General features: G+C 46.3%; 1 protein-coding gene across 4 annotated transcripts in view; it reads left to right on the top strand.

The window, feature by feature from the left end:
• The window catches only part of man1a2 (mannosidase, alpha, class 1A, member 2), a 50,178-nt gene that overhangs the window by 31,162 nt on the left and 3,720 nt on the right, over positions 1–15,296 (top strand). For all 4 annotated transcript variants that reach the window (XM_068329756.1, XM_068329755.1, XM_068329758.1 and 1 more), the window contains 7 exons: positions 2,061–2,141; positions 8,167–8,261; positions 9,158–9,281; positions 9,367–9,460; positions 12,312–12,427; positions 12,570–12,789; positions 12,928–13,100. In XM_068329756.1, the coding sequence (XP_068185857.1) occupies positions 2,061–2,141; positions 8,167–8,261; positions 9,158–9,281; positions 9,367–9,460; positions 12,312–12,427; positions 12,570–12,789; positions 12,928–13,100 (903 nt within the window). The remainder of the gene's footprint in view (positions 1–2,060; positions 2,142–8,166; positions 8,262–9,157; positions 9,282–9,366; positions 9,461–12,311; positions 12,428–12,569; positions 12,790–12,927; positions 13,101–15,296) is intronic.

Here is a 15,296-nt window from a genome sequence, read left to right as displayed (position 1 = left end):
CGAAGACAGAGTCTCATTTAAATGTGTCACTGCAGGTTACACGGTGCAAATTCTGGAATCATGTGACCTGGAGAAAAAGAAAATGTTCTACTGTGAGGATCTGCTGCTTTGTCGGTTGAGTTTCCAAGCAAAATCTCAAAGGAAGCTTTCGGTACCTGAAGTGCCGTTTGTGCGTTTCACGTTTCCATGGGTTTTGGTTGAATTTTTGGTTCCTTCTCTGAGCGATTTTACCTCAAATGAGGGTTCACAAAGCTTTTATAGCCCACACCTAATAAGTACTTTTGTGAATTTTAAATCAGTTAATATTTCAAAAGTAACGAGTGTTTTTGAGGGAGAAGGAAATTACTTCCATCCTATTTGTTATAATTTGAGGGTAAAACAAAACCGTTTTAGTCAGAGCCGTTGTGATTCCATCCTATCTGTGTTCCCAGCCGTCGTTTCCGAACCAGGGATGTTTTATAGCTCTTGTGTTTACAGGGTCTCGGCTCTTAAACCGTTGTAAGTAGCTAACAACCGAGGCCGACTGATACGCAGGGAGTTCAGTGGAAGGATGCTGCCAACCAAAGCTGGCTATGAGTTTAATGAAAGCTTCCCATTCGTTCCACAAACGGTTGAACGCCTCATCGACTCGGTTCACCATCTGCCCCATCTGCCCCGTCTGTCATCCATGTTTCCTCACCATCACCGCCACATTAGTAGGTTTTGTTCTCTTTGTCCTTTAAGTGCACTTAAAGTTCTTTCTTGGTCCATTAAATCATTAAAACTGAAGCACGGATCTGCATTTGGAAAGGGCGGGGCTCAAATGGGGGTGGGGGGTGATTGAGTTAAATAGGTAAAGGAGAGGGGGTGCAGGAATGTTTACTGCCCGCCCATCAGTCGAGTCATATTTCTACACACAACGACCAACTATCGCTATTTAAGGAGTTTCTATCTTTTGGGTTTGCTTCTGTTTCCATGGTTACAAGTGTTTCTTGGGCTCATTCTTGTTGGTGGCGAATTGTAGTCCTGGAGGGGGTTCCGAGCAGGCTGGGTGATTCCCCGTTTAGTTCTGTATTCATCGCTCTCCTGCAGCAGGACGTTATGAGCGAGGGGTGAAGGCAGAGCGAGCCTCCAGGACAGAGGAGATTGGTGGAAATCAGGTCAGACGGTCAGCGACTCGCCGCCAGCCGCTGACCTGAAACCAAAACGGTTTTACAGTCGAGCAGAGAAACAAGTTATGGACGTTGTCTTTCAACCGTCTTGCTCCTCAGAGCGCCGTTATCCGGTGAAGGAAATGCGCGCCGATCCGTTAAAGCTGCGACCGTGATCGTTTTCTCTTTTCTCTGACCTAGTAAACATGTAAAAGCTCTATTTTTAAATTCAGCCTATGTCGCTGTTCTCTTCCACCGCGTTTCATCTCGTCCCTTCACATTGTACATATTCCAAAACAAGGTCATCCAGATTGGCCTTTAACAGGAAGTGCAGGTGAAGTCCTCGTCTGTCGTACGCTTTTATTCCTTCCCTGGAAATATTGCTGTTATTGATTCCCTTCCTCCCATATTATCATGAAGTCAGGTAGTGTGCTGCATGATCCACAGTTTGTTTCGTGACCTTCTGACGACAGCTTCTGAAGTTTCACCTGCACCCCGCTATTTCCCATTTCCTTCTGTACATCCATGCAGAGGCTCCATCTGCATAACAGCGTTGAAACGCTGCCAAACAGGCCCGCTGGCGGTGGGGTCACTATTTACATCAGATGTTGCTGTAATTTATGCCTTTTCTGGAGGAAGTGCTAGTTTTTACCGGGTGTAGAATGCCTTGAAACTGTATGAATTCATAAACTGGGAGGGTGTTATGACCCGTGGTTCAGCTGACTTCTCTGGGATCACTTATTTTATTGATGTTTTTTCTTGGTATTTAAGTTTTGTCAAGTTTTGTCGCTGCATCCTGCAGAAAACGGAGATGAAACAAATAGCAAACATTTCTGGTGGTGTGGATCCCACAAAGCAGCTCGTAAAAAATGTTGAAAATTAAAAAACGCAGCACTGATTTAGTTCGTCTTTGCTTCTTTGTGTCTCCAGAATGCCGAGGTGTCCGTTTTCGAGGTCAACATCCGATTTATTGGAGGACTGCTGGCAGCTTACTACCTCTCCGGACAGGAAGTAAGTGTTGCTTCATCCAGAAGAGTACAGAGAAAACACAATGCACAGAATTTGTAGAAAGAGGAGGAGGCTTGTCGTCCATCCTGACAGTCGACTGATCTTCCTTCTACCTTTTCTTCCTCCTACACCAGCAGGAATGACTCTTTTCTGCTGTAATATAAGGTTTACATAAACTTACACGTGTCTTTCTCCATCCATACCATTTACTCCAACTTAAACACTCATTTTTTATGACAGTAATGGAAGCAGAGGTGATGAATTTGTTCTCTCTTTTACTCCCACATCTGTTCTAATACTTCAGCGAGTACAATGATTCTCTGCATTTAAACATGTTCCTTAAAATCATATCTGAAAATGTTCAGTAGCAGCTTCATGGAGTCAGATCAGTCTGAAAAAGTCTAATGTCAGCTGACCTGAATGGGCCGCTGCAGGGTAGTGAATAACAAACGTCTCCGGTTTAGAAGTAAAGTTTTATTATAAGGAATCATATTAATCCCTTATTTTAAAAAATTAAATTAGTAAAAGCTGATTTTTTTTGCCACCTCCAAAAAGATCTTTGCCTTCCACCCACGAAGAACGGCAAGTGCTGAAAGCTCCAATTAAGTCAGACTAGGGGGAGCGCGACTGAGGTCATGCGTCGGCTTCTTGAAACTGATTAACCGGGATTTTTGCTAAAATCGCCGTGAATAACGACGTAACTGAAAGCGACTTTGGAGCCCTGGATGTCACCGTCGTTCTCCGCTCTTTTCCCTCCCGTTACCTTGGCTCGATTCCACCCCTCTGCCCCCAAAATCAAACTCTCATTCATCAGAGCCCTGCTCCAGCAATAATGGAAGCAGTGGGTGGTGTGAGAAGGGAGGGAGATGGAGCGCGGCGAGGGCTCAGAGGAGGAACGACGATGCAGCGATGGAGGAGAGGGTGGAGGAGAGACCGGGACGGCGAGGATGAGCGAAGAACGTGTGAAGGTGACAGTTAACCGATAAAGAGATGGGAGGGGCATCAGGAAGACGGATGGCGCAGTGGGAAGAAAAGCAGATGAGTTATTTGTCATTCTTCCCCGGACACGTCTTTGAGCAAGGCATTTAACCCTTCAGCTGCTCCCTGTCAGTCGGCGGCGCTGGAAGTCTTCGGTTCTGGCTGCTCCGCCGGGAAAAACCTGTCCAACCGTGAACGGCGATGCTGGATTCCGCTGCGGGAGGAGGCTCTGAAAAGACGGAGAGATCATGTGGGAGAGGAAAGATGGAGCCGGATGTTGAGCATCATCAGCATCTTTGTCTCTTTTTGTGTAATACTTTACTGTGAGGTTTTCAAATCGCGATTTAGTTTTAAAGACCCACCCCTGACTAATCCGGCCATGAGTAATAACTAATTTTAATGACGATACCATTATATTGATTTGAAAGTTAGAGCACACTGTGCTCATAAATTCCTAAACTGAAATTCTCCTGGCCCGGGACTATCTGCACTAATCCAACGACGATGGTTTTAGCGAGGAGCAGGAGATTACACAGAGGAGCCAGGAGGTCAGGGGGAGCAAGCAGAGCCCTGTAATGTAGGATAATGAGATGAGATCGTCTAAAAGTAAAGCTGCCGACTCGGCAGGCCTAAACACCACCCACCCCCACCCTGGCGCTCTAAAGACGCCAGGAAGGAGATTAAGGCGCAGAAAACGACAGAAATGGATCGATGAAGGATGGAATTCTGGTGGAGGAACAAAGATAATGATGGTGATTGGAAGGAAATGTAGAAAAGAAAGATGAAAGTTAAAAACTACATAATCTGCAAAGAAAGTAGGAATGCAGTGATGATGTCAGAATGAAATAGTGAAACTGCTGCGTAGTTAGCCAGCTAGCCTCATGCACACAGAGAGAAAGAGGAAAACCAAGATGATCTCTCCAAACAGGAAGGAATTTTACAATTTCACCTCCGCTACATGAATTCCATTCTGAAGGACACAGAGGTGAGACGAGTCTATCGCCGATCCAAATGAGATTAAGTCAGAGGTGTGAAATAGAGGGAGGAGGGTGAAGACGGGAAAAGAGCGAGCGCTTTTTTAGATGATAATGATAATGATAATAAAAAGATGTGGGCAAATGGACCGTGTGCCTAATACAGGAAAAGAAAGGAAGGACGATGTGGAGAATCAAACGAGAACACGCTGCTCTGAATTAATAGTGAATGGAGTTCATGCAGCACCAGAGGAGTCCATCAGGAGACTGAAGCCCGACAAGAACGGATGAAGCCAAGCCTGTTTATCCCAGGCAGCCTCTAGTGTGTTCCTCTGGATGCCAAACATTTTTCGTTTTGCTTTCTTTGCAAAGAAAAATCGTCCTCGTTTCTATTTTCAGCTGATGGTAATTTAAAGAGAACTAATGCCATCCGCAAGAAGAGGCACTAAAAACACATCAGGTGTGACTTCCTCCTGAAGAAGAGGAAGACACATTTGTTTAGGGGTATGAGATTGGATTTCTCCAGGCAGAATAACCCCCGTTCCAGGCGTCTTACTTTCATTACTGTAAGATATGACAGCAGTCAGCGTGTCGGAGCAAACGACGGCGCCGCTTCGCCCGCCTGACGCAGATTTACTCGTCTTTGTGTCGCCCCCCTCTGATCAGGATCTGCTAAACAAACGCCAACAAATGGATCGGCTGACAATGAAGTCTAGATGACAAAGTTTGGAAGTGACACACACACACAACGGGTTGACTTAATCCCGTCACTCCTGCTGGCCCTTGGGGGGGGGGGGTTGTTTTTTTGTTTTTTTTTTCACTGAACTGGCTCATTCAGCACATTTCACAGTCTGCCCCCTTAATCCCTTTAAGAGGCGGCGTGACGTGTCAACCCGTCGCTCACGCCGCGGTCGCTAACACGCCGTGTGTGTTCAGCCAGCGTTTTCAATCCAGTGGGAAAACACTGATCGCATTAAAATCATTTCATCAGGGAAGTCATTCTTCTCACTCCGCCCGTTCTCTCTGGTCAAGTGACTCTAAGCGATAAGAATAATTAGGATTTAGTGTAGCATAGATCATTACGTCACATGGATTTTAAGAACATCCACAGGAAGTGGATTCTTTTATTTCTCTGCCGATGCAGATGTGGGGTCGGATGTTAGGACAGCAGCTGGAAATGAAACGGATGGAATCAAACCGACGTCAGCGATGGTTCAAAACAAAGACTTCACACAAATGCGATTAAAGGAGGTTACGTTCAAACGGGATCCGGTCCAATTCGATTCTGTCTAGAATGTCGTATCTTTTGTCGCCTGCTCGGCTTAACTCATCCTCTCCTCGCTGCTCACAGATGACAAACGCTACGCTCCCGTGTGGTAACCGGCTCGGATTACAGCTCTTCCTGTCCTCAGGATGTGACATCCATGCACTGACTTCTTCATCCAAAACTCCTTACCGGAGCGCTTCGTGTGTGTTTTTAGCGTGGCTGGAGACAAACACCTCACCCAGGAAGTGTTCACATGACATAAGTGATGTCATACATAAACATAAATCTCCTCACAAAGCTCACTGAGTGCCTAAATGCACGTGTAGCTTCGTCGTTTCAGGGAGAATAAAACTAATAAAACCTCGGAGTGGCTGTTCGGGAGACAAACTGGAAAATCACACCAAATATATTTACAGGTTTTGCGCCGCAGTTTTGTGGCATATTGTTGCAGATCCTCAGTCTGTTCGCACCAGATGCTGAAATCTTTGAGTTTGGCTGCACGATTAAAAAACGGGCAAAGCACCTCATGCAAAAAGTGTGACGGTGTTCCAGGAGTGTAAATAAGACTGAGAGAACGTACCGGCTGTAATTAACCTGCTCAGACTTCAAACCAGCTCACCTGTTTGATCCGTCCTCCTCTTCTGCCTGTAGATGAACGCCCAGGAGTGAGAGAGGGGATTATCACAGGCTGTAGATTTTTATTTCTGCGCTGCCTCCTCTGAGGGGTCATTTGGAGCTCGTCCCAGTTTGATGACATCAGCAGCCAGGATTGCCAATAAAATGCACTGGAGTTTGTTAAAGGGCCTTGGTGCATCCATCAGACAGGTCACGAATCATTGGAGAGGTTTATGATGACTAGGCAGACATGAACCCACACACACACACACACACACACACACACACACACACACACACACACAAAGCCTGTCACATAAAGGTTTATCAGCCAGTCATGAAAGTGTGATAACATATATGTGCTTCTTGAAATATCTGCACATATTCTGTCAGTTTGCTGTGAAGTCTTGACTGGAAACCAGAAAGTGTCTGGACCAGAGTGAGACGACTTCTGCTGTTCCCTTACCCTCAATCAGGTCGCTAACGCTAACTGGCTAGCTGAGAAACGAGAAACAAGTTTCTGTTTGTGTAAATTAGTGTGATTTCATCACACAAAGTGTAGAATTCTACATCAGCTCCGCTCCATCACCTCCTCTTTTACAGTTTGACAGTTTTCCACAGTTTGAACCCTAAGTCGTCTGTCGGACGTCCCTCCGGCTGTTTCAGCGCTCTGCTAACACCCACGTGTGTTCGCGCTCCTCCTTCTAAAGCGCATGCAGTTGAAATTTTCCATAGATCTCATCCTGGAATAAAACTGCTCATCTCTGACAGATTGCGTTGATGAATCAGCCTCCGTCTTCCCCGTGTGGAGGAGCTTTTCTCCGTGGCGCTGCCTCGCTGCTGTCTGCGAGCTGCACAACTCCCTCTTTGTGCAAACATCCCACAGCTGCCCTTCAAAATGAAAACCTACATTGCGTATCTCAGAAAGCCGTCATCCATCTGCTTTTTTTCTCCTGTTCCCATACAGCTTGGTTTCCATTGGTTGAAATCAGGGTGAACCTTTTAGAGTAAAATCAAATATTTAAATACAGTCGGAACTTAACATACAAGGTTTTTGAGATTCGAACCATTGCTTAGTCCATATTTTTGTTCAAAATATGAATGAAAATCTGAGATAAGAGTCGCTATTTGGTGGATGGACGTAACGTCAACTGAGATCATGTCTCGTTTATGACTTTCATGCTTCGTTTTCATACTTAATCACTGTTTATGTAACTTATGTATGATTAATTATCCACATGTAAAGTATGCATATTCATTGATTGATAATTAATGTTCGTTTTTTTTCATAATTTAAGGGGTTTGGGGGTTTTTTTTTAAGAGGCTGGAATGAATTAAAATGATTATTTAAATTCTCAGTCACAGAACAGATTAAACTCATTTCTCGAGGTGCTACTATATTATATATCCTGACAGGTTAAGTATGGATCATCTGGACTCTAACCTCTCAAATTTGATCCACCCGATTGTCATTCAAACACACATGAAGTAAATCTTACGTGTATTGTAACTTTCCTTTCTAACTCCACCTGAATATTTAGCCCAGCAGAGCTTTGACAGGTTACATCTCCAGTCGTTCTTTTCTCCTCTGCGCCGCTCTTTGTCTTCTTCTAATCCATTTGTTCAGCTGTCAGAAACCAGAATGCATTTCTTCCCGTCCGTGTCCTGCTGTATTCTTTAGTTTAATTCCTTGATATTAGCATGGAAGTCTTTCTGTTGTCTTCAGCCTTCAATGCGACACCTTTCTGAGGGAACAGGCTGCTGTGGGCGTATTGTGCTCCCTGAAGCAGTCTCTCCAATGAAATTGAGCTTAGATGACAAAATTGTATTAAATCCAATCTTTTCTAGCAAAGAGGTGTTAATAAGGAAGGTGTTAATAATCTGCTCCGTCGCTCTACTTCCACCTTCAAGCGTCTGTTTTGCAGCGTTTCTTAGTTTTCCACACATGCTAACCCCTTGACCTCTGGCCCCCCGTGGTCGGCGTTTGGCAGCCGTTCTCTGTCGGCCAGACTTCCCCGAAAACCTGCGCCAGTGTCGCTGTCGGCGGTTGTTTTACGCCTGTACTCATCAGCTGTTTGATAAGAATAATAAGCAGGCAAAGTTGCAGACGGCAGGATTTTCTAATGAACAAGATAAAAAGGGAAGCGGTCTTAAAATTAAACCTCTTTTCCTTTTTTGCTCTCTCTCTCTGCAGGTATTCAAGATGAAGGCGGTGCAATTAGCTGAGAAGCTGCTTCCTGCCTTTAACACCCCCACAGGAATCCCCTGGGCTATGGTCAACCTTAAGAGGTGAGTCAACCCCCCCATCAGGGTGATGGAACAGCTTGGAACCAGTCCTGAACAAGACGGCTGTTTTCACCGTATTACTCTGTTTAGACAGGACACTGCTAGAAATATAAAAATATTAATTATATGTTAATATTAACATTTAATTTTTCATGATGGTCTTAAATGAATAAGTACAAACACACACTGTTGTGTGTCCGTGTGAGTTGTGTTCAGAGGAATATTTTTCAAATCCTTTATTCAATAAATGTTGGATTTTTGTTCAAGTTGTGAGTTAAACTCTGGAGGCTTACCAACTATAACAATGTCCGAAGGCGTTCTTTGTGTGTGTGTGTGTGTGTGTGTGTGTGTGTGTGTGTGTGTGTGTGTGTGTGTGTGTGTGTGTGTGTGTGTGTCTTCAGTTCAGGGTGTATCAAACCCATAACAGCGGTCCACTTCTCTCCTGTAGTCTTGTCCTGGAGGGTAAAATCAAACCATTGTGTTGCTGTTCTCGGTCTCTGCTGCTGTTCTGTTGCTTCATTGTTGTCATGAACAGAATGAAGTGTGTGTACACACACACACACACACACACACACACACACACTTTTTTTTATCTTCTTCCAGTCCCCATTGCTCTGTGTTTAGTGTTAGAAATGTTTTATTTATTGAGTAAAACAATGAAATGAAACAAAACCGCCATAAAACCCTGTGGGCTGCTTTACTGCCAAATCTTGGCTGTGTGTGTGTGTGTGTGTGTGTGTGTGTGTGTGTGTGTGTGTGTGTGTGTGTGTGTGCGCGCGCGTGTGCATTATCAGGTTGTAGAGGATGTATGTTGTAGGAGCTGGAGCTTCTTTTTTGTGTGGTAATTATCCTCAGCATCCCTTCACCTTTTCCTCCTCTTCCTCCTCCTCTTCCTCCAGCGGCGTGGGTCGGAACTGGGGTTGGGCGTCGGCGGGCAGCAGCATCCTGGCGGAGTTTGGGACGCTCCACATGGAGTTCGTTCACCTCACCTACCTGACGGGGAACCCCGCCTACTACCAGAAGGTAGACTCGACGTTGGCTCTCAGTCGGTGTTCGCGGCGAATGTTTTTTACTCGTGTTAAATCGTGCCCTCCGTCTGGGCTCACAGGTGATGCACATTCGAAAGCTGCTGGCCAAAATGGACCGACCCAACGGGCTTTACCCCAACTACCTGAACCCACGCACCGGCCGCTGGGGCCAGCGTAAGTTCACCGCTTATTTTTAAGGTTTTCTGTTTTGCAATGAAATACTATTGTGTGAACTTTGACTGAGTTACAAACAGCAAATTGTCAGAAACGTGAACGCGTTCTCGTGAGCTTCGGTAGGATCTTGTACCAAAAGTGCCGCGAAGAGAAACGGGGGAAATCAGCAGCGAGCGAAGGAGAAAAGAGTAGAATGGATTGCCTTAAATGAGAACAAATTGAAGCCAGTAGAGGAAGATGGAACGCAGTATTCCCAGTATATTGATTACGTTCTGTCGGCGTGTCCCGGGAAATTAACGTGTGGAGGAACTCCATCCTGGCTGTGAAAGCTGCTGCTTCAAGTTCAAGTCTTTATTATCAGGCCTATAATGAAGCCTGTGCAGCTAACGTGTGTTGATTAAATACAGCTGGACTCACGGTGATGACCTCATCAACAGTAGACCTGCCACCTGTAACTGAAAAGTTCACATTGGAAGTAGTATCTAGCTGTGAAAGCGTCCCAATACTTCTGGAGTTTACTCTCAGAAAAAAAATATGAAAAGATGAGATGGTCTTTTGTTTTTGTTTGATTGCCTTCGTGACGGCGCGTCACATGACCTCTTTCCTGTCCCGATTCTGTCAGGTAAACGAGAAACGAGTAGAAAACAAAACGCTAACGTCTATCGCTAACAGCTGATCTGCTTTAAGTCTCTTTGTTTTACTCATCGACCAATCGAACGCAGAACACCGTGGTCGGCCGGATGAACAAAGGTTCATTAAGGGATGCTGGCGACTCAGCAGGAGGACTGATGTTCCTGTTGGAGCGCAGCCTTTGGGGTGAAAGCAAGGGGGGAGGGAAATGGAGGGGGGGGGGGGGGTTGGTGATGGATTGACGGACAAGTGCATCAACAAACGAGCTGCGTGACGGGGCCGGCGAGCATGGATGGATGTTTGCAGTTTGTGTGTGTGTTGGATCCATAAACATATAGCTGTTGTTTGACCTGACGGACGGCGCACACACACACACACACACACACACACGCACGCACGCACGCACGCACACACATCCACACACACACATACCCTGTCTCACACTTCTCGGGTGCATCGTCGGTTTAATTAAAGCTCAACACTGCTCCAAAACAAACCCAGCCTGCTGTCGAGTCTCCTGAGCGCCGCATAATGGAGTTATGGATGGGTGTGTGTGTGTGTGTGTGTGTGTGTGTGTGTGTGTGTGTGTGTATGTGAGGTGAGAGGAATGTAATTAATAAGTGTAAAAATCAAAGAAAAGATGCCCTTGAGTTTGGTAGAAAATAAGAAACGCTGATAACAGAACCTTCTCTTTCCTGCACGTGATGACATCACGTGATGACATCACGTGATGACCTGTGTGTTTAAAGTACAGTTTTTCTTCCCCTTTCCCTCCACACACTGTTTTCACTCTGTCGTGTTGTGTGAGTGTGTGAGGATGTTTTGTGTGTTTTTAGAATTTCGAAACTGAGAAATATGTGTGAATGTGATGTTTGAAGTGTTTCAGCACGTGTGTGTGTGTATGTGTGTATGTGTGTGTGTGAGTGTGTGTGTCATTGTGGAGTATAGGTGTGTAGACAGTATTTAAGCCATACTAATGAGGAATGAGGCTGTGCTCCTCCGTCTTAATGAGATCCTGCTGTGAGTGACAGCCTTATTACCACACACACACACACACAAACACACCGCCCACTCCCTACCCTCATCTGTGACGGCTTTCATTGCTTACACACTCGACAGTCTGTCAAACATTTTGTTTTTCATCGCTGGATTTCCGTCGAGCAAAATTAATTAGTGCTGAAAGACGAATCAATCTGAAACGTAACGTATCGTTCGCTGCTCACGCTTCACGTTTTTGCTTCGTAAAGTCAAAATTGATGTCATTAAATTTCTTCCTCCTGTCTCCTGAACACACTGAGTGTCACATGTAGGTCATAGAATCTGGTTCGGATCCTTTTTCCTTTAACGGTTAATAACAGCCGATTTACGTTCGTCGTCCGGGTTACCGTAAAAACAACAACAAATAAACGATAATTCAGAGCTGACATCAGTCAAAAAAAAACGGGATCTGCAGGTCTTTGATTGGATCGTCATGAAGCGGCTCCTGATGTCCTTATAAGGAAGGAGGCGGGGCATGAGTGGAGACGGGAAAATGATGTGTGTGTCCCGACGTAATCCTGTCTGCAGAGCGATTCTGTCTCCGTCTTTTCCGACCGGGGGAACAGCTGTCGGCTTCTAAACGACAGAGCATTTGTCTGTATTTTCTTGTCGGCACATTCTCCAGATGGTAGAAACCTTATTGTTTTTGTACTCTCTAACTTTGAATCCATGTTTGAAATAATGTTTGCGTAACTTTTTTAAATAACGAAGCCGCCGTTCGGCCCCTACCTGGCTGAGCTTTGTGTTTGTAGAGACAAACCCGTCCCCCCAGGAATCCCCAGGAGAATAGGGGTTGTTTTCTAAGTTGAAAGAGCAGGAGGCGGGACTGTGGAACAGGAAGAAGTTTGTGAATGATATTTTATTCGTTGGAAGTTGGTTCTGAACTCCCGCTGGAGAGAAGAGATGCTTTCCTAAGTCTGCTGGCTGTGATTCCCTCTCCGACCCCGTCCTGTTTTTGTGGCGTCCCTGTAAATTAGGACAGTCGTGAAAGCTGTGCAAACATGTCCCAGAGAGCAGCTGGTGATACTGGCATGTGGACGTGTCAGGGGGAGGACAAATAAAAGCGGGACACGAGGAAACTCGCTGCCCGTATGTCGGCTCCACCTGATCTGCCTTTTATTTGTCTGTTTTATTCAAACTGCTCCTTCTGTTGTGCTGAACTTCTCTCCTCCCCCCCGTCCAGATCACACGTCGGTCGGAGGACTCGGCGACAGTTTTTACGAGTACCTCCTGAAGGCCTGGCTCATGTCGGACAGGACGGATACGGAAGCCCGCAAGACATACGATGACGCCATCGAGGTACGGCGGACGCGCCGCTTTAATGACGTGTGCAAAACCCCACAGAAAGCACTCGCCTGTTTCCTCCTATTTGACTCCGCCCCCTCTCGTTCACACGCCTCCATCCCTTTCCACCAATCGCCCCCTTCGTTCCGTTCCCCAGGCCATCGAGCGCCACCTGGTCCGCAAATCCAACGGCGGCCTGACGTTTATCGGCGAGTGGAAGAACGGACACCTGGAGAAGAAGATGGGCCACCTGGCCTGCTTCGCCGGCGGCATGTTCGCGCTGGGCGCCGACGGCTCGCCCGACGACAAGGCCGGCCACTACCTGCAGCTGGGCGCCGAGATCGCACACACCTGCCACGAGTCCTACGACCGGACGGGTGAGACCTGAGGAGTCTTCAGTGTGTGTGTGTGTGTGTGTGTGTGTGTGTGTGTGTGTGTGTGTGTGTGTGTGTGTGTGTGTTAGTTACTGCCCTACTGGATGTGAACTTGACCTCTCTTCCTCCTCCCCCTTTCAGTCCTGAAGCTCGGCCCGGAGGCCTTTAAATTCGACAGCGGCCTGGAGGCGGTGGCGGTACGCCAGAACGAGAAGTACTACATTCTGCGGCCGGAGGTCATCGAGACCTACTGGTACATGTGGAGGTTCACCCACGACCCCAAATACCGGCAGTGGGGCTGGGAGGCGACACAGGTGAGCCCCCGTCACCATCGGATGGACGAATGGATGGATGTGATCTTCTTCTGTCTCTCCTCATCCTCCTCTCTTTCCTGCTTGTCTTCTTGTTGCCTCTAGTTTTTTTTTAGCATTGATGCTAAAATATAAAAGCAAGATGCTAAAGCAAAGCAAGAGAAGAAGAGCTGATGCTGCAGCGTCTGGTCTTCTTTAATACATCTGTAGGTGTTTGTCTGTTTCTTGCCGATAAGGAAACATTTGGATTAACATTCGGTGACTGGATGATGTGATCAAGTTCAATGAAACAAATCTTGTTTCCTGCGTGTTTTAACTGACTTTAAATCGTCTTAAACAATTTGGTTTTCTAAGTCGATGTCATGAAATCGCAAACTGGAAAAATATTTCTACACCTTTCTTTTATAAAACACAAAACATGACCACGGCATCCGGAGCTGGTTTTCAGTCCTGAGCAGCTCTACAGTCGTTTGTATTCCGCTGAATCGAGCTCATCGCCGCTCACCTGGAACCTGCCTGGAATCCTTATGTCCTGTGGGTTTGAGCCGTTTTGGTTTCTCCACTTATATTTCTTCCTGTGCCGTTTTTTAATTTTTATTTTTCACATCTGATCCACGTTTCTTTTCCCACACGTCGAAGGAGCCGTCCTGGAAGCTTAGCTCCTCTTCCTCACACACACACACATTCCCTTCTTCTGATAACCAAACCTGCCTCTGTTGTCCAAGCCTTTTCTCTCAGCTTGTTGCTTGTGTGTGTCTGGTCAGAATGTGTGTGTGTGTGTGTGTGTGTGTGTGTCTGTGTGTGTGTGTGTGTGTGTGTGTGTGTGTGTGTGTGTGTGTGTGTGTGTATTGCCTCCATCAGTCATGTGTCCTCCTCTATTAGCGACTCCTGCTCACCCAGACGTTATCAGATCAAGGAGCAGTTTCACTTTGAAACGTGTTTACTGCATCTGAAGCCCCTGGAGACTGATTCCCATTGTGATCGTCGCACCGTTCCAGCCCCCCCCCCCCCCCCATTAGCTCACATTAGCGACGTTGTCCAGCTACGTCTGGATGGATTCAGTTGGCGTTAGCGCCGCGTACGCTTAACGTCCAGAAGAGGAGCTCAACTTTTTGATCAGCGTCTATTGCGTGTACATCATGAAGCGTTCGTCCCCCCGCTGTGGGCACATTTTGGTTTGAAGACAAATAAACACTGGGGAGAAAAATAACACGATGGAGGCAATTTGGCAAAAAATTGCAGCACAAAGGCAGCAGTCAGAACCGCTAATGCTGCAAATTTAAAAAGCTTTGCACGGATCCACATTCCTCAAACTGACCGCCGCGGCAGCGGGTGATGGGCCGGCCCTGCTTTCACTTACTACTCTTCTTCTTCATGCAGTGTGTGTGTGTGTGTGTGTGTGTGTGTGTGTGTGTGATTACACTGTGATTAGACTCACACTACAGTGATTGGACAAAATGAACAGTTAAATCATTCTGTGGACAAAATAATTCAAAAGATGCAGCAGGACAAGAACATTCAGCAGCTGCAGCAAAAGCCTCTGGGAAATCAGTCAAGTTTGCACCCAGACATAATGTACAATACACTTGTCTTGAAAGTAGTGTGTAGTGTGTGTGTGTGTGTGCGTGTGTGTGAATGTTGGAAGTAAATGCAGTGTGGAGCGTCGGCCGCTACAGCTTATTAATAGCAGGAATAATGGTGCAAACTCCTGGTGAGGAGCAGCTGGAAGACAAGGACGGAGATAATGCTTTCAATTACACGCGTTAAGGCTGGGAGTCGATAAGGTTCGTGCGGGGGGGGGGGATGCGACCAGAATTTTTATGGCGGTTCAGATTTTACCGTAACGATAGAGGAGACGGCGTTCTGACGGGGTCGGCGGCTCCACGGTCCTTCAAACGAACTGCCGCACATTTTTGTGAGGTGGAAATAGGAAGTTCGACGCGTGAGAGAGTTCCGCTTCCTGATGGGGAAAAAGTCCGGCGGTGGCGTCGGTCCATCAGGAGGAGGATTCCTGCCGACGGAGGAGACGAGGAGAGAATCGCGACGCTCGTGTTTGTGGTTTTGTTTTTAATTTTCTAATGGTTTCTCTTTTTTTTTTATTAACTGAAATTAAGAATAATCTAAAAATCACTAAAGTACAAATGGTTCTCATTTGGCTTTAATTGGCCAACAGATTTACAAATAAACTCAAAAGCACAT

This window comes from Antennarius striatus, chromosome 12 (genome assembly GCF_040054535.1).
Source record: "Antennarius striatus isolate MH-2024 chromosome 12, ASM4005453v1, whole genome shotgun sequence".
NCBI lineage: Eukaryota > Metazoa > Chordata > Actinopteri > Lophiiformes > Antennariidae > Antennarius > Antennarius striatus.
Note: the sequence above shows the minus strand (reverse complement) of the source record. Positions and strands in the feature narration are given on the sequence as shown.